Here is a 19,967-nt window from a genome sequence, read left to right as displayed (position 1 = left end):
GCTAGTCTGTCTTTAATATTACCACTACGGAAGGATACACCCGGCTAGTCTGTCTATAATATTACCACTAAGGAAGGATACACCCCGGCTAGTCTGTCTTTAATATTACCACTACGGAAGGATACACCCGGCTAGTCTGTCTTTAATATTACCACTACGGAAGGATACACCCGGCTAGTCTGTCTATAATATTACCACTAAGGAAGGATACACCCGGCTAGTCTGTCTTTAATATTACCACTAGGGAAGGATACACCCCGGCTAGTCTGTCTTAAATATTACCACTAGGGAAGGATACACCACGGCTAGTCTGTCTTTAATATAACCACTAGGGAAGGATACACCCGGCTAGTCTGTCTATAATATTACCACTAAGGAAGGATACACCCGGCTAGTCTGTCTTTAATATTACCACTAGGGAAGGATACACCCCGGCTAGTCTGTCTTAAATATTACCACTAGGGAAGGATACACCCCGGCTAGTCTGTCTTTAATATAACCACTAGGGAAGGATACACCCCGGCTAGTCTGTCTTTAATATTACCACTAAGGAAGGATACGCCACGGCTAGTCTGTCTTAAATATAACCACTAGGGAAGGATACACCCCGGCTAGTCTGTCTTTAATATTACCACTAAGGAAGGATACACCCCGGCTAGTCTGTCTTTAATATTACCACTAAGGAAGGATACGCCACGGCTAGTCTGTCTTTAATATTACCACTAGGGAAGGATACACCCCGGCTAGTCTGTCTTTAATATAACCACTAGGGAAGGATACACCCCGGCTAGTCTGTCTTTAATATTACCACTAAAGAAGGATACACCCCGGCTAGTCTGTCTTTAATATTACCACTAAGGAAGGATAAGCCACGGCTAGTCTGTCTTTAATATTACCACTAGGGAAGGATACACCCCGGCTAGTCTGTCTTTAATATAACCACTAGGGAAGGATACTCCCCGGCTAGTCTGTCTTTAATATTACCACTAGGGAAGGATACACCCCGGCTAGTCTGTCTTTAATATAACCACTAGGGAAGGATACACCCCGGCTAGTCTGTCTTTAATATTACCACTAAGGAAGGATACACCCCGGCTAGTCTGTCTATAATATAACCACTAGGGAAGGATACACCCCGGCTAGTCTGTCTTTAATATTACCACTAAGGAAGGATACACCCGGCTAGTCTGTCTTTAATATAACCACTAAGGAAGGATACACCCCGGCTAGTCTGTCTTAAATATTACCACTAGGGAAGTATTACCACTAGGGAAGGATACACCCCGGCTAGTCTGTCTTAAATATTACCACTAGGGAAGGATACACCCGGCTAGTCTGTCTTAAATATTACCATTATGGAAGGATACACCCCGGCTAGTCTGTCTTAAATATTACCATTATGGAAGGATACACCCCGGCTAGTCTGTCTTTAATATTACCATTATGGAAGGATACACCCCGGCTAGTCTGTCTTTAATATAACCACTAGGGAAGGATACACCCCGGCTAGTCTGTCTATAATATTACCACTAGGGAAGGATACACCACGGCTAGTCTGTCTTTAATATTACCACTAAGGAAGGATACACCCGGCTAGTCTGTCTTTGATATTACCACTAGGGAAGGATACACCCCGGCTAGTCTGTCTTTGATATTACCACTAGGGAAGGATACACCCCGGCTAGTCTGTCTTTAATATTACCACTAAGGAAGGATACACCCCGGCTAGTCTGTCTTTAATATTACCACTAGGGGAGGATACACCCCGGCTAGTCTGTCTATAATATTACCACTAAGGAAGGATACACCCCGGCTAGTCTGTCTTAAATATTACCACTAAGGAAGGATACACCCCGGCTAGTCTGTCTTTAATATTACCACTAAGGAAGGATACACCCCGGCTAGTCTGTCTTTAATATTACCACTAGGGGAGGATACACCCCGGCTAGTCTGTCTATAATATTACCACTAGGGAAGGATACACCCCGGCTAGTCTGTCTTTAATATTACCACTAAGGAAGGATACACCCCGGCTAGTCTGTCTTTAATATAACCACTAAGGAAGGATACACCCCGGCTAGTCTGTCTTAAATATTACCATTATGGAAGGATACACCCCGGCTAGTCTGTCTATAATATTACCACTAGGGAAGGATACACCCCGGCTAGTCTGTCTATAATATTACCACTAAGGAAGGATACACCCGGCTAGTCTGTCTTTAATATAACCACTAAGGAAGGATACACCCGGCTAGTCTGTCTTTAATATTACCACTAAGGAAGGATACACCCGGCTAGTCTGTCTTTAATATAACCACTAAGGAAGGATACACCCCGGCTAGTCTGTCTATAATATTACCACTAAGGAAGGATACACCCGGCTAGTCTGTCTTTAATATTACCACTAAGGAAGGATACACCCGGCTAGTCTGTCTTTAATATAACCACTAAGGAAGGATACACCCCGGCTAGTCTGTCTATAATATTACCACTAAGGAAGGATACACCCCGGCTAGTCTGTCTTTAATATTACCACTAAGGAAGGATACACCCGGCTAGTCTGTCTTTAATATAACCACTAAGGAAGGATACACCCCGGCTAGTCTGTCTTTAATATTACCACTAAGGAAGGATACACCCGGCTAGTCTGTCTTTAATATTACCACTACGGAAGGATACACCCCGGCTAGTCTGTCTTTAATATAACCACTAAGGAAGGATACACCCCGGCTAGTCTGTCTTTAATATAACCACTAAGGAAGGATACACCCGGCTAGTCTGTCTTTAATATAACCACTAAGGAAGGATACACCCCGGCTAGTCTGTCTATAATATTACCACTAAGGAAGGATACACCCCGGCTAGTCTGTCTTTAATATTACCACTAAGGAAGGATACACCCGGCTAGTCTGTCTTTAATATAACCACTAAGGAAGGATACACCCCGGCTAGTCTGTCTATAATATTACCACTAAGGAAGGATACACCCCGGCTAGTCTGTCTTTAATATTACCACTAAGGAAGGATACACCCGGCTAGTCTGTCTTTAATATAACCACTAAGGAAGGATACACCCCGGCTAGTCTGTCTTTAATATAACCACTAGGGAAGGATACACCACGGCTAGTCTGTCTTTAATATAACCACTAGGGAAGGATACACCCGGCTAGTCTGTCTTTAATATAACCACTAAGGAAGGATACACCCCGGCTAGTCTGTCTTTAATATTACCACTAGGGAAGGATACACCCGGCTAGTCTGTCTATAATATAACCACTAGGGAAGGATACACCCCGGCTAGTCTGTCTTTAATATTACCACTAGGGAAGGATACACCCCGGCTAGTCTGTCTTTAATATTACCACTAGGGAAGGATACACCCCGGCTAGTCTGTCTTTAATATTACCACTAAGGAAGGATACACCCGGCTAGTCTGTCTTTAATATTACCACTAAGGAAGGATACACCCCAGCTAGTCTGTCTTAAATATTACCATTATGGAAGGATACACCCCAGCTAGTCTGTCTTAAATATTACCATTATGGAAGGATACACCCCGGCTAGTCTGTCTTTAATATTACCATTATGGAAGGATACACCCCGGCTAGTCTGTCTTTAATATTACCATTATGGAAGGATACACCCCGGCTAGTCTGTCTTTAATATTACCACTAGGGAAGGATACACCCGGCTAGTCTGTCTTTAATATTACCACTAAGGAAGGATACACCCGGCTAGTCTGTCTTTAATATTACCACTAGGGAAGGATACACCCGGCTAGTCTGTCTTTAATATAACCACTAGGGAAGGATACACCCCGGCTAGTCTGTCTTAAATATTACCACTAAGGAAGGATACACCCCGGCTAGTCTGTCTTTAATATTACCACTAGGGAAGGATACACCCGGCTAGTCTGTCTTAAATATTACCATTATGGAAGGATACACCCGGCTAGTCTGTCTTTAATATTACCACTAAGGAAGGATACACCCCGGCTAGTCTGTCTTAAATATTACCATTATGGAAGGATACACCCGGCTAGTCTGTCTTTAATATTACCATTATGGAAGGATACACCCCGGCTAGTCTGTCTTTAATATTACCACTTCCAATCTTTGGTAAATGTTGAATCCTTGTTAGGCTTCTCACTTTTATGCTGTGTACGTAGTAGGTAGAACATAGTAAAACAAATCGGACGAAGAAAGACAACTGTATGACTCGTGCCCTGACCGGGCCTCGAACTCACGATCCACGGCACCCAATCGCCTAGCAGCTTATACCGCTGCGCCACATCTGAGGTTCTTAAAAAAAGAACGTTTCAATGGCGCAGTGATGGTCGGCCCGACATCCTGACATGATCCTAGGAGAAGTCGTCTATTATATTACCTGATGAATACCTGGATCACAATGTATCTACATACGTGGATGCGAATTGTACACATATTATAAACATACCAATGCCTACCATAGTTTAAGAACAGCTCCTATTAGATTGTCGCCAATGTCTATTTCTCGGATTTGACGCGACGCAGTGAATACCGAATAAGGTGCAGAAAGCACTTCTGGAGAAAGAAATGTCATTGCTCCACGGGGTGTTGGTGACACCTCAGTGTCTGAAGTTGTCTTATTTGTATCAATGTTAGTTTGGGTTTTGATGTTTTGTTTAGTTTTTTGTCAAATTTGACATACTGCAAACTAGTTTAATATAACATTTTCTCTGCTTTTGATCAAGGTTGGAACTATGGAAGTTGAAGGTTAAGCTAGCCGATAAACAGAAAAAACATATTACCAGTTAAAATTAAATACCCTGAAAGGACATATCTAAATTAACTGTAATCAATGGATTTGGAATGGTATCAAGTGAACGTAAATGATTGATAAACAATCGTAATACCATTCATAAGGAACGTTGAAGGTCCAATGTATACACAAATATTTGGCACATGCTTTCACTCAAGAGACCTGTGCCTGTAACTTTATTACGTGGGATCCGATTAAAAATAATCTGAATAGTGGGATATTTCTAAATACTGAACGCAGTGCATGCTGAAGGTTGGTAAGTATTAATAAGTACTTGACTTAAATCCTTATTTAAATCGGTACGAGAGGGTACCATAATGTGTATTGTGGCCATACCACATCAGTAATCCGTGTGTAAATATTTGTATGTATTTTGATTCCCTCTGTAGAATAGTTTAACACACAACACAATGAACATGTATGTAGATAGTTCATGGCTTACGATGTAAATGGTGACGACCATTCGGAAAATGATGTTTCCTAGGAATTCCTAACACGACATTTCTGGAGCATCGCTGCCTGGATACAGGGTTAGTCTTCTCACAATAACAGTATAAACTGTACCATATCTCAGACAAACGGGGAAAGGTTCCTGGTCAATCAACCATTACACATATCTATCAAGCTACAAGGTCACGAACAGCGACAATATTAATTCAACCTTCTTCTTTTTAATTTCAATTTTAAATCAGTCGTCCATTTTCCTGTACATTAGGAACAAAATTAGCGAAGGCGGGAGGACATTTAGTATAAACCGTATTTCGTTTCTTAAAGTTTCCATACTTATGAAGGGCATTTAATATACACATTTAACTTTAATGAATCTGACGAAATATCTACTATTTTCACTACATAGGGTTATTGTATTAAGTCTTTCTAGCTTCCACACAACACAGGTAACTCGATAATATATAAATTCTAAAGTATATTACACACAGCGGTATTTACTTCATTCTTGTATGGACGTATAAAACGATTTCATTAATTGTACTGAAATTTAATATTCTTCAATGTCAGTTTGTTGTTAGTGTTATATGACACGCAGATTGATAATTCACCGTACCAGTATATACGATACCATTGCTTAATGGATTGTATAGAAGGTATAGAAAGACCATAACTGTTTATCAATATTATTTAATAGCATTAAATTAACATTTGAAAGCAATTTGAATTTAAAATTCAATTTACGTATGTCTGTAAAATGCATACATAATACTAGATATACTTCATATAAATATATTGATTTCATCCTTCTTAATATCAACAAGAGGTGGGCTTTTTATGTTATTGTTACATCACACGCTTTAGAACAAACTACTCATTTTAAATTCAGACTTGACATAAATGTGTAGGTCTCACACAGTTGATTTAGATATGCATTATTGCCATAAATTTCAGCTATAGGGTTTAATATAGAATTGAGTAAATATATAGGACACCGTACTGATTGATGTCCTCGTAAAAACATATGTATATACTAAAATATGATACGTGATCTCCTTCTAACAGTACATGTAAAACAAATACTCGCATGTTTCTACTTCACTTTGAGAACATTTCTCTTTACATGTACATGTATGTAACATTCGTATTAAGATTTACTGGTCTGTACTAAATGTGTTTAAAACTACGACACAATCAGTATACTGTACCAAATACACAACGAATAGAGGAACCAGCCTCAACCGGAAATACAACAATGTATTCATATACCCGATATACCTACGGTGTAGTTATTGATTTATCAGGTGTGAATGTTTGTTTGTGAATTATGTAGTATCGATTTCTGTTACCTGTAATCAGGGTCTGATAAAGTACCACAACATGTGTCCCACTTTCTCCCAGTCTTAGTAACGTATCTGCAGGTTAACACTGTAAGTAGTTTTACTTTTTATCTAAAACGTTGGATAGTCCAAGATAATATGGGGGGGGGGGGGGGGGGGGGGGGGGGGGGGGGTTATGGTTGAGGCACATCTCTCACAGGAGGAATACCGAACAGCAAATTATATGTTTAAGGTAAAATATCCCGTAAATTATGAGTACTGTATAACTAACTATTCCATACTGGTACGGGAGAGATAATCTTCGTATGGTTTGAACATTTGTAAGCATAATACAGCCATGAATATTATTTAACAGTACTTATGGAAATCATTTTGTTATTGTTCAACTTATTAAATTGTATAATCATATATATTTAGGTAATCAAGAATGTTACACTAGCGATATACGTAACAACATTACCTATAGCATGTGTGACACATAACATCTACATGATATATATGTAACACATAACATCTACATAATCCATATGTAACACATAACATCTACATAATCCGTATGTAACACGTGACATCTACATGATATATATGTAACACATAACATCTACATAATCCGTATGTAACACATATCATCTACATAATCCTTGTGCAACACATAACATCTACATTATCCGTATGTAACACATAACATCTACATAATATATATGTAACACATATCATCTACATAATATATATGTAACACATAACATCTACATAATATATATGTAACACATATCATCTACATAATCCGTATGTAACACATAACATCTACATAATATATATGTAATACATATCATCTACATAATATATATGTAACATATAACATCTACATAATCCGTATGTAACACATAACATCTACATAATCCGTATGTAACACATATCATCTACATAATCCGTATGTAACATATAACATCTACATAATCCGTATGTAACACATAACATCTACATAATCCGTATGTAACACATAACATCTACATAATCCGTATGTAACACATAACATCTACATAATATATATGTAACACATAACATCTACATAATCCGTATGTAACACATAACATCTACATAATCCGTATGTAACACATATCATCTACATAATCCGTATGTAACACATAACATCTACATAATATATATGTAAACACATAACATCTACATAATCCGTATGTAACACATAACATCTACATAATCCGTATGTAACACATAACATCTACATAATCCGTATGTAACACATAACATCTACATAATCCGTATGTAACACATAACATCTACATAATCCGTATGTAACACATAACATCTACATAATCCGTATGTAACACATATCATCTACATAATCCGTATGTAACATATAACATCTACATAATCCGTATGTAACACATAACATCTACATAATCCGTATGTAACACATAACATCTACATAATCCGTATGTAACACATAACATCTACATAATCCGTATGTAACACATAACATCTACATAATCCGTATGTAACACATAACATCTACATAATCCGTATGTAACACATAACATCTACATAATCCGTATGTAACACATAACATCTACATAATCCGTATGTAACACATATCATCTACATAATATATATGTAAACACATAACATCTACATAATCCGTATGTAACACATAACATCTACATAATATATATGTAAACACATAACATCTACATAATCCGTATGTAACACATAACATCTACATAATCCGTATGTAACACATAACATCTACATAATCCGTATGTAACACATAACATCTACATAATCCGTATGTAACATATAACATCTACATAATCCGTATGTAACACATAACATCTACATAATCCGTATGTAACACATAACATCTACATAATCCGTATGTAACACACATACATTTTGCATTTATATAATATAAACACATAATACAGATATATATATAACGTTAACATGTATAATATCATACAAATATATCATGGATATATCTGTGCAATAACACAAAATATTTGACACGAAGTACTGGTTAAACGACTCGGCCGAGTCATACCTTATGCGTATAGTTCAGAAAAATCAAAAGCATTATGTAAATTAAAACACATATAACACACACATATATATAGCTTTTATATATTATATAAACACATATAACATATACATTTTTACATATAGCATTACACATACAAACAGTAAAACATACATATAGTATTTGAAACCAAACATTACACCACATGTCACATGATATAAATATACCTGAATGTACATGTAGCATATAAATAGAGTACATGAACACGTAATAGATATTTCAGTAGTTAAGTTACTTTTGATAAGATTCGAATTTATCTTATTCAGCTACTTTTATGGTGGTATGGCATTGATACGGAGTTCTTCTTTTTTTTGTTAATTGGAGCAGGTCTAAGCCCCATTTTGAACATGAAAAAGTTATCAGCATTGAATTTATAAGAGTATAATTTCCATGCAAAACAATACTTTAAAGTGAATTTTATAAAGAAAATGTACAGTCGATATAATTTTGATTTCAGACTTTTCCTACATTTAGCAATAAACAACTCAGAAGCTTTAATTTCCTGTTTTCATAAGTTAAATGTATTGCAATAGTTTTCTATTTCTCATTAGAAAACGATTACTGACTTGTTTGTGATACTGTATAGGTACACTAAGACTAGTAAGACAATTCATTTTCTTATTCCATTTTCTATGATTAAAACTCATCCATGTAAGCCAAAATTATGTTGATAGTATTTGGTATTTTCAAGACATGGAAAAATTGTAAAACTGAGAATTACATTCGAGGTAACATCAAACTTAATAACTGACTTTCGTTAACCACATACATATGTATTTAGTTAACACGACAAAATCAAAGAACATGGATATGTTATATTCTAAAAGAACAGTTATATCTTATATTCTTTAAAGGGACTAAATGGTTAGATTTTGATTTAATAACGTATAAAAACAGGAAGAAGAATTAAAAGTATGTATAAGCCATCCGATTGCAAAATAACCACGTGACAAATGTTAACACTTACCTCTGATTCATTTTGTCGGGTGAAAGCGAGGTGAAATCACGTGACGCACTCGGCTCTCATCGATAAAATAGCAAATGGCGATAGATACAACTTCCAGTGTTGTTCAGCGATATTTTAAAGTTGATAAACATTGCAAATATTTCACAAGAAGTACAATAATTATGCAAACAGTCTAATTTCATTTATCTCAACGCTTTCCGGAAATCAAATACATGAAGGAAATTAATGAATTCTAACCATTAATCCCTTTAAATGTTCTTATTTTATCAAACTTACAATGTATATTATTGCTGGTTCCACACCTCGTGCCTTTGCACTTGGATACAGACAAACTTTGTTGACAAGATTCATTAAATTTAGCTTTTGTCAGAATCCTTTTAAGATTGGCCGGCTGTCGTTTACTCTGTAAAATCTCCGATGCCTGAATCAAATTCCGCATCTTTTCACTTTTATGTAGCAGTGGAATAGAGTCTTTCGCTGCCTTGGTAAGGTTTTTGTGGCATGGGTTGTGTGTAACGACGAATGGTATGTTGTTATTTTTTTCGGATATGGCTTTTGTTTTTCTTAATTCTACTTTTGGAATAGCTCTAGTCCGATCGATACTTCTTGTTATCAATTCTGCAGGGTAATGCTGTTTAACTAAGAAATGCCATAGCTCATGAAGTCTTTGTATGCGTTTTTCACTGTCAATCACAATTGCACAAATACGTCTTGCAAGGCAGAATGATTTCTTTTGGTGTGCGTTGGCACGAATGAATGTCCAGATACTGGACTTGTAAAATATATCAGTTATGATATATCTTCGCCGATTTTTTAACAAGTACATCAAGGAGTGCAAGTTCTGTTTCGCTACATTCCATTGTAAACTTAATTCATTAAAATGATGTCTTATATCAATATATAGTGTACTAGAGACATTTTGCTAATTTCTGAAACCACTGAACATAAATCAGAGAATGAAAAAAAACGGACACTTTTCGAAACTACGTATACTTCCATCGAATTCCGAAAGCGAAGGAGCGAAGGAGCGAAAATACGACGGCGAAGGAGCGAAAACACGATGGCGAAGGAGCGAAAACACGATGGCGAAGGAGCGAAGTTCCATCGCTCCTTCGCCATCGTGTTTTCGCTCCTTCGCCATCGTATTTTCGCTTCTTCGCTCCTTCGCCATCGTGTTTTCGCTCCTTCACGTTTAGGTCGAAGGAGCGAAGGAGCGATATTAGAATGTTGGCCCTAACGGAACAGTTATGATATATCTTCGCCGATTCGCTACATTCCATTGTAAACTGAATGGACATATTAAGATTGTTTGGGGTGTCCTGGAATACTGTTGACTCATCTCTAGATATTGCCATATAATAAAACAGTAATCGAGATATATCTTCCAACATTTTCGTAAAGAGTTGACAAATGATTCTGAGTAAATTGATCTGAGTTTGTCGTAAAGTTGTTGTTCCAGGTATCCCATTACAAGGTTTGCATACGTTGGGGCAACTTTTGTTCTCGTCGCTGTACCTAGGGTTTGTAAAAAGTTTGTTCCGAATTGTACTTATATTTATAAATATAGGCTCGTCATGAGGTATATCGTATATAGGCCCGTAACATCAAAGTTTACGAGTAATGAATCCTCATCAATATCTGTAGGTAGTTGTGCGATGAAGTCCATATCATCCCTTTAGTAGCTCGGTATGTATCCAAAAGGTTGCTAAGGCAGTGTGTGGGGCATGCTGGTCCCACTACTATAGGTCTATGCTTTAAATATTCTTAATTTTGTTTGCTGATAGTCTCTTGGATCAATGTACTTGTGTGGATTTTTGGCTTCCGGAAACACGCAAAATTCCACTTAGTTAACACCTAGACAAGTGTGGCAAGGGGACATTCTGTATATATCCCTTTTACAAAATGGTGGATACTTGCATTACTAAAAGACTTTGCAAGGAAGAAATGTTTGTGAAAATACTAAAATCGAAATTGAATACAAATTGATTTTTTTAATGTTTACTTTCTAAACGGACACTAAACATTAGCCAAATTAATGTTATAACACCTTAATTAGTAACGTTATCTCCCTGGTGCTATCATATTGTATGTGACGTCATAATGTGGTAACCAATACGTTAAATAAATGAAACGCATGAAGATGGCCGTTAGGCCTGAAAAAGTTAGTGAAACACAACAGTTGTCATGTTGAATTTATATTGTTCAGCTATCTAATCGATACACAAAGTACCTACAAATTTTACTCTATATAAAGATATATACATGAACAAACTTTCCAAATATAAGTATTGCCAGGGACAAGAGGCCCTTGGTTCAATTCCCTGTACAGTAAATGTCCTCAAAACACCGGAGGGCTTTCATTCTCCTCTCGTCTTTCATTCAGATTTTATAAAATCATAGTGAATTCCCACATTCTTACATATTGTTAATATTTGGTATCCATGGTTTTAGTTACCATGTGTACTTATAAACTTACAAAACTATCTAGAAACCAATGACTCATCAAAAGGTTGTCATTGGTCCCTTTCATTATAAACAATGTATTCTTATATTCCAGTGTAGGGTTGTATTTGCCACAGAGTCATGAATACAACACCAGACATGAAGGAGTGTCGGTGTAGATGTAACAGAGAGACGTTGGTGACGTCACAAATGCGTCGTCAGAAATCGGACATGCAAGAGGAGCTACTGGTTAAACTTGGAGCTAAGGAAGAGAAGGTACGAGTCGGACATTTGATACCATCAATACACAGTACTGGGCCACACTCCAGTCAAACCATCAATATACAATACTGGGCCACACTCCAGTCAAACCATCAATACACAGTACTGGGCCACACTCCAGTCAAACCATCAATACACAGTACTGGGCCACACTCCAGTCAAACCATCAATACACAATACTGGGTCACACTCCAGTCAAACCATCAATACACAATACTAGGCCACACTCCAGTCAAACCATCAATACACAGTACTGGGCCACACTCCAGTCAAACCATCAATACACAATACTAGGCCACACTCCAGTCAAACCATCAATACACAGTACTGGGCCACACTCCAGTCAAACCATCAATACACAGTACTGGGTCACACTCCAGTCACTTACTACCTTACTGGTGTTTGTTCAGTAAGTGACGGTTGTTGGTTTTGGTTTAATTATTACAGTATACTGTCAAACTTGTGTTTGTTCAGTAAGTGACGGTTGTTGGTTTAGGTGTAATTATTACAGTATACGAGTGACTTGTTGGTTTAGGTATAATTATTACAGTATACTAGTGACTTGTTGGTTTAGGTATAATTATTACAGTATACTAGTGACTTGTTGGTTTAGGTATAATTATCATACTACCTTAGTGTTTGTTCTGTAAGTGACGGTTGTTGGTTTAGGTATAATTAATACAGTATACTACCTAACTTGTGTTTGTTCTGTAAGTGACGGTTGTTGGTTTAGGTGTAATTATTACAGTATACTACCTAACTTGTGTTTGTTCTGTAAGTGACGGTTGTTGGTTTAGGTGTAATTATTACAGTATACTGTCAAACTTGTGTTTGTTCTGTAAGTGACGGTTGTTGGTTTAGGTGTAATTATTACAGTATACCAGTGACATTTGTTGGTTTAGGTGTAATTATCATACTACCTAACGTGTTTGTTCAGTAAGTGACGGTTGTGTTATTAAATCTCGTTTAAGTGCTCGTTTGTTATGTTGGTAATTAACTCGTATGATTGTAGTTTGACTGGCACCCCGACATTCTGTACCGTCGTATGGAGCGACCACAATCTAGCGTCGTAGCGGACTACTCAATCGACATCAAAGTCGGCCGACCCAAAATGTACTGCGTCGGCATTCGTAAGTAGAAAAGGACTGAATGATTAATTAATATGTTAATTGTTTAAAGTTAATTAGAGTTAATCATATTTCCCTGTCATGGTATACAATACATGTATAATGAACGAGTAACGTAAGTCCATTTCAGGTTGTTTCATAATTTTATCTCTACCTCGAAAATACACCAGAAATTTGTTTATAGGAAATCCATGGGCCTGTGGAAACCAAGCACTGCGACAAATGACAATGGTTTGTTCCTTTACATTGATTCTTTTATGATTCAACTTCAAGTTAGCATACCGGTATAGATATATCCTAAATAGATACTCTGATATAAATGTCGATGAAAATTATATATTCATGTTTGATTTTGATAACAATAAGTCTGTAAAGAAATATATTACAAGATGACAAAATGAAATATATAAACAATGAAATAGATAAACTTATTGATTTGCTATATTTATGACGGTAAATAACATATTGAATGGATGTATATATATATACATACAAGAAGAAATCAAACTTCTTTATCCGCAGACAGCAAAACAAGGTCCACGAAGTCTTTTCTTCGGCAAAAAACCTAAAACGATTGATATCCTGAACATTCACCGCCCAGCGTCGCCAAGGATATCCACAGCAACTACACGGATTCGTCTCCAGCCATTGTCGTTGACCAGAAGCAAGACAGCGGTATGCGTATACATTCACATATACATGCGTAAAAACATTTTCTTCAATGTGAAATAATAAATTTCGAGAAAATAAAGATAAAAAAGCAGTAAGAGAATTCAGACGCGCAAATAAAACCAAAATTCAAACGCAAAATCGCAAGATTAACGAAGTGGTCTTTGAAAACGTATAAGAATAATACAAGTTTGTAAATGTGAGCGTCTTCGGTTTCAACAACGTTAACACCCGCCATAAAAAAATATTGGTTAAACCCCGAGTAATGCTTTCTTTATCTTTAGAATGAGCGGATCTTAAACAACGAAATCTCCAAGCGTACCAATGAGCATTGAATTGGTGAACTTTATGTACAGGGACGTGAAATGTTTCTTAATGAGATCATAACGATGACAACAAAACTCTTCCACAACAAAATTACCATGCGATAATGGAAACACACCAATTACAACAAATTAACATCGTAGGTTGGGGATGTAGGGATGTTACTATGGAGAAATAGAAAATTCACAAGGGGAAACTGGATTCACCACGCTTATCATAAAGTGTCCCTGTTGGTAACTAGATCTAGGTATGCGGCTGATACAGGATTATGTAGGTAACATTAATGTCATATATTCATTTGAAAATAACAGTATATTATAGATATATTTTTAGGAAACTTGAAAGATTTGGCACGTTAATTCGGCTTCATAGAGACAAGAGGGGCACATATTGTTCAAATGAACATGCTTGTACAGCATGTGTTGTGGTAAAATGTCGTCGCTTTGTAGTCTTGTTGCTTTGTCTATTCTGGTTGCACAAGAACATGACCCTGCATGGGATGACGGGAACATAAACTATCGTAGTATAACATTGTCATATTGTCTTGTAATCGACACGAACTTTAGTTCTGTTGCAGTATAAACAATAGTTACATTAACGGTAATTTAAACACAATAGAAACGCTTAATGTAATAATTACTACACGAAGCGCTGTTATTACATTAACAGTTGAACAATGACAATGATATATTATAAATTAGGATTTTTTTTCTCCAGATTTCCTACTCAGTGTTCTTCATTCTAACGTTAGTCGTGATATCCACGAAAATAAGCTGTTACAAATCACGAAAACACATCTGATTCATACATCTCGTGATCATCATCTGAATCTTCATTAGTGGTATTTGTATGATACGTGAATTGTGATTTCATTGGAAATATTCCAATTCTGTTCCCAGTATAGTTTTTATGGTTGTTGATTTGTATACATGGTGGCTGTCACTACCGGTTATAATATCTGTATGTTTGCCTCGTTTTAATAATTTTGTGCAATTACTACTTACACATCGGTATACTGTGTTACTTTAATATAATCACACGATTAATCCTTGTTTTACGGAGATCTGCTTGTGATCAATTTGGATAAAAACTTGGTTGAGCAACCTGCCGAGCTTATGTAATGGGAAGTAATAAAACTATCCTGTCATGGTTCTACTCCTCGTCAGGGTTCGATTCCTCGTTATTGTTCGACCTCTCGCAAGGCTCGATCTCTCGTCAGGGTTCCACCTCTCGTCAAGGTTAACCTTAATTAAGAACTTGCAAAAAGCCACGAGTCACAATTACGATTTTGTATTCAAGCAAATTGAGGGAAGACATGCAATGCATATTTCGTTTTTTGTTTGTTTTCATCTTTGCAAAACACTTAGCCACGTCACGTGCGTGTGATAGCAATATGAATTTTAAAATATACTAGTGGTGATTTTGTACAATTTAAAATCGCCAGTATTAAATCCATGTACATATTTAAGTTGTAAAAACGTCCCTGTGATATCTGACGTATACGTAGCTACTGTACTACGGTAGTCGTTAACGCCCAAAAAGGGGAATTCTCCTAGTCGAGTAGGAAGAAGCTAGAATTGTACCAGGATATGAAAAACAAATTATGAATGTCATTATCAACGGAATTTTCATACATATAAGTCGTGTTGAATGCACGAATCAACGAAATTCAGTTCGCTCTCGTTAAAATCATTTATTCCGTTCACTATTTGTGAAGACTACCATGTATGTGGTAGTTGCAGAATAAGACTTTATAATGCTTTAGTCGCCTTGCATTTTTATAACCAGAACTGCAAGTCATATGCTGGCTTTTTACTAAACTACTGCTGTAACGGAAGAACATTCAACACTTTTGACCACTTAGACATAACAGTATACCCCAACTCCTACTAGGAGGAGAAACAATCAGCCAACAGCAATAGTCAAAATACATGTACATCCCAGAAGTTTTCAATTGCAACCAATTCGTATCAAAACATTGATTCCATGTATACAACCCCCCCCCCCCCCCCCCCCCCCCGAAAGGCAGTGTAAAACCACTTGATTCCATCGGGTCAATCGGTAGTGACCTACCATGACTTATTTAAATAATTATTCTAATATACTTTTATAATTCTGTCACGGGGAGGGGTTGTTGCTGCGACCATTAACGTGGGCTTACATCTGACAAACATTGCTGTATGTTTCAGGTTTACTAAGTGTAAATATACCAGACATCGGATCAAGGCTATCATCAAGTAACAGTATATCGGATAACAATGTGACAAGACTGACGTCATAGGATAATATTTATATTTCCACTTAATTCAGACTCAATGAACCTACCACAGTTAACTCGAGTCATTTTTCAATGAACTATATCAAGTCCGGCGTAGGAATACATTTGTCGAGCTTGCACTATATTTTTTAATTCCTTTTCAAAAATGATCATATTTATATGAAATAAATTCTATTAAAAATCATATTTGTTTTAATTCGTTATCAAGTTTGTTCATGAAAGAAATCCTGAAAGTAATAACCATATGCGGCAAGTTCCGTGGTAGACTTGCACAAGTCCCTATTTGTCCAGGACAAAATATTATACAAAAATATCAAAAAACATAAATATAAGCAATTCATGATGAATTTGTCTCAATACCTATTGAGGTGTATACCCCCATACACCTCAACATCACTTTATTCAATCCTTAACTGAACAACATTTTGACGTCATGATCAGAGGATCCGGGAAATCAATTTGACGTCACGATCAAAGGATCCTGAATAACAATTTGACGTCCTGTTAAGAGGATCCTGGAAATTAATTTGACGTCATGATCAAAGAATATTGAATAACAATTTGACGTCAGAGGATACTGGATATTTGGCGCCATGATAAGAGGATACTGGAAAACTATTTAACGTCACAGGATATTGAATATCAATCGATTGGTGTGTTATATTCAATCGGATGGCCAATAAAGTGAAAATCCTCAAATTAAAATGATATATTCTCGACCAAGAAATATACATGTCTTTATTCACATTCACGAAATTGTCTGTGTGCACAAGTATACAAAGCTGTAGTGATTCTCCACAGAATTATATACAGAGCTGTAGTGATACCCCACATTATTATATATACAGAGATGTAGTGATACCCCACAGTACTATATATACAGAGATGTAGTAATCCTCCACAGTATTATATATACAGAGATGTAGTGATTCTCCACAGAATTATATACAGAGATGTAGTGATACCCCACAGTATTATATATACAGAGCTGTAGTGATACCCCAAAGTATTATATATACAGAGATGTAGTGATCCACCACAGTATTATATATACAGAGATGTAGTGATCCACCACAGTATTATATATACAGAGCTGTAGTGATCCACCACAGTATTATATACATGTATACAGAGATGTAGTGATCCACCACAGTATTATATATACAGAGCTGTAGTGATACCCCACATTATTATATACAGAGATGTAGTGATCCTCCACAGTATTATATATACAGAGATGTAGTGATACCCCACAGTATTATATATATACTGAGGTGAAGTGATCCACCACAGTATTATATATACAGAGATGTAGTGATACTCCACAGTATTATATATACAGAGATGTAGTGATCCACCACAGTATTATATATACAGAGATGTAGTGATCCACCACAGTATTATATATACAGAGATGTAGTGATCCACCACAGTATTATATATAGAGAGATGTAGTGATACCCCACAGTATTATATATAGAGAGATGTAGTGATACCCCACAGTATTATATATACAGAGATGTAGTGATCCTCCACAGTATTATATATACAGAGATGTAGTGATCCACCACAGTATTATATATACAGAGATGTAGTGATCCACCACAATACTATATATACAGAGATGTAGTGATTCTCCACAGTATTATATATACAGAGATGTAGTGATCCACCACAGTATTATATATACAGAGATGTAGTGATCCACCACAGTATTATATATACAGAGCTGTAGTGATACCCCACAGTATTATATATAGAGAGATGTAGTGATACCCCACAGTATTATATATAGAGAGATGTAGTGATACTCCACAGTAGTATATATACAGATATGGAGTGATCCTCCACAGTATTATATACAGAGCTGTAGTGATACCCCACAGTATTATATATACAGAGATGTAGTGATATCCCACAGTATTATATATACAGAGATGTAGTGATCCTCCACAGTATTATATATACAGAGGTGTAGTGATCCTCCACAGTATTATATATACAGAGATGTAGTGATCCACCACAGTATTATATATATACAGAGATGTAGTGATCCTCCACAGTATTATATATACAGAGATGTAGTGATCCTCCACAGTATTATATATACAGAGCTGTAGTGATACCCCACATTATTATATATACAGAGATGTAGTGATCCACCACAGTATTATATATATACAGAGATGTAGTGATCCTCCACAGTATTATATATACAGAGGTGTAGTGATCCTCCACAGTATTATATATACAGAGCTGTAGTGATCCACCACAGTATTATATATACAGAGATGTAGTGATCCACCACAGTATTATATATACAGAGATGTAGTGATCCTCCACAGTATTATATATAGAGATGTAGTGATCCTCCACAGTATTATATATACAGAGATGTAGTGATACCCCACAGTATTATATATACAGAGATGTAGTGATCCTCCACAATATTATATATACAGAGATGTAGTGATACCCCACAGTATTATATATACAGAGCTGTAGTGATCCTCCACAATATTATATATAGAGAGATGTAGTGATACCCCACAGTATTATATATACAGAGATGTAGTGATCCTCCACAGTATTATATACAGAGAGATGTAGTGATCCACCACAGTATTATATATACAGAGCTGTAGTGATCCACCACAGTATTATATATACAGAGCTGTAGTGATCCACCACAGTATTATATATACAGAGCTGTAGTGATCCACCACAGTATTATATATACAGAGCTGTAGTGATCCTCCACAGTATTATATATACAGAGATGTAGTGATCCTCCACAGTATTATATATACAGAGCTGTAGTGATCCACCACAGTATTATATATACAGAGCTGTAGTGATCCTCCACAGTATTATATATACAGAGCTGTAGTGATCCTCCACAGTATTATATATACAGAGGTGTAGTGATCCTCCACAGTATTATATATACAGAGATGTAGTGATACCCCACATTATTATATATACAGAGATGTAGTGATCCACCACAGTATTATATATACAGAGGTGTAGTGATCCACCACAGTATTATATATACAGAGATGTAGTGATCCTCCACAGTATTATATATACAGAGCTGTAGTGATACCCCACATTATTATATATACAGAGATGTAGTGATCCACCACAGTATTATATATACAGAGATGTAGTGATCCACCACAGTATTATATATACA

The 19,967-nt window shown here is 36.3% G+C and overlaps 1 protein-coding gene across 3 annotated transcripts; it reads left to right on the top strand.

Annotated features, from left to right (window-relative positions):
• Positions 1-4,919: 4,919 nt before the first annotated feature.
• On the top strand, positions 4,920-17,490 carry LOC117324876. Of its 3 annotated transcripts, XR_004532076.1 has the most exons (7): positions 5,143-5,330; positions 12,207-12,367; positions 13,386-13,503; positions 13,685-13,731; positions 14,023-14,175; positions 16,683-16,778; positions 17,185-17,490. XR_004532076.1 is itself a non-coding variant. In XM_033880718.1 (6 exons), exons 2-6 carry the CDS (start codon positions 12,233-12,235, stop codon positions 16,689-16,691), a joined length of 462 nt encoding a protein of 153 aa, XP_033736609.1. In that variant the 5' UTR covers positions 4,920-5,056; positions 12,207-12,232; the 3' UTR covers positions 16,692-16,962. The 3 variants fall into 3 exon arrangements, 2 of the variants coding, with proteins under 2 accessions (XP_033736609.1, XP_033736598.1); XM_033880718.1 differs by lacking the exons at positions 5,143-5,330; positions 17,185-17,490 and adding an exon at positions 4,920-5,056 and having other exon boundaries at positions 16,683-16,962; XM_033880707.1 differs by lacking the exon at positions 17,185-17,490 and having other exon boundaries at positions 16,683-16,962.
• The last annotated feature ends 2,477 nt before the right edge of the window (positions 17,491-19,967 follow it).

Source organism: Pecten maximus, chromosome 1 (genome assembly GCF_902652985.1).
Source record: "Pecten maximus chromosome 1, xPecMax1.1, whole genome shotgun sequence".
NCBI classification, from domain to species: Eukaryota; Metazoa; Mollusca; class Bivalvia; order Pectinida; family Pectinidae; genus Pecten; species Pecten maximus.
This window is presented reverse-complemented; position numbering and strand designations above follow the sequence as displayed.

What these genes read in the sequence shown, in the direction of transcription:
- LOC117324876 (XM_033880718.1), top strand. Translation starts at nt 12,233, where the DNA reads ATGAATACAACACCAGACATGAAGGAGTGTCGGTGTAGATGTAACAGA. An exon ending in AATGTACTGCGTCGGCATTC is followed by an intron (nt 13,504 to 13,684) that starts GTAAGTAGAAAA and finishes ATTTGTTTATAG; the next exon opens with GAAATCCATGGGCCTGTGGA. An exon ending in CACTGCGACAAATGACAATG is followed by an intron (nt 13,732 to 14,022) that starts GTTTGTTCCTTT and finishes CTTTATCCGCAG; the next exon opens with ACAGCAAAACAAGGTCCACG.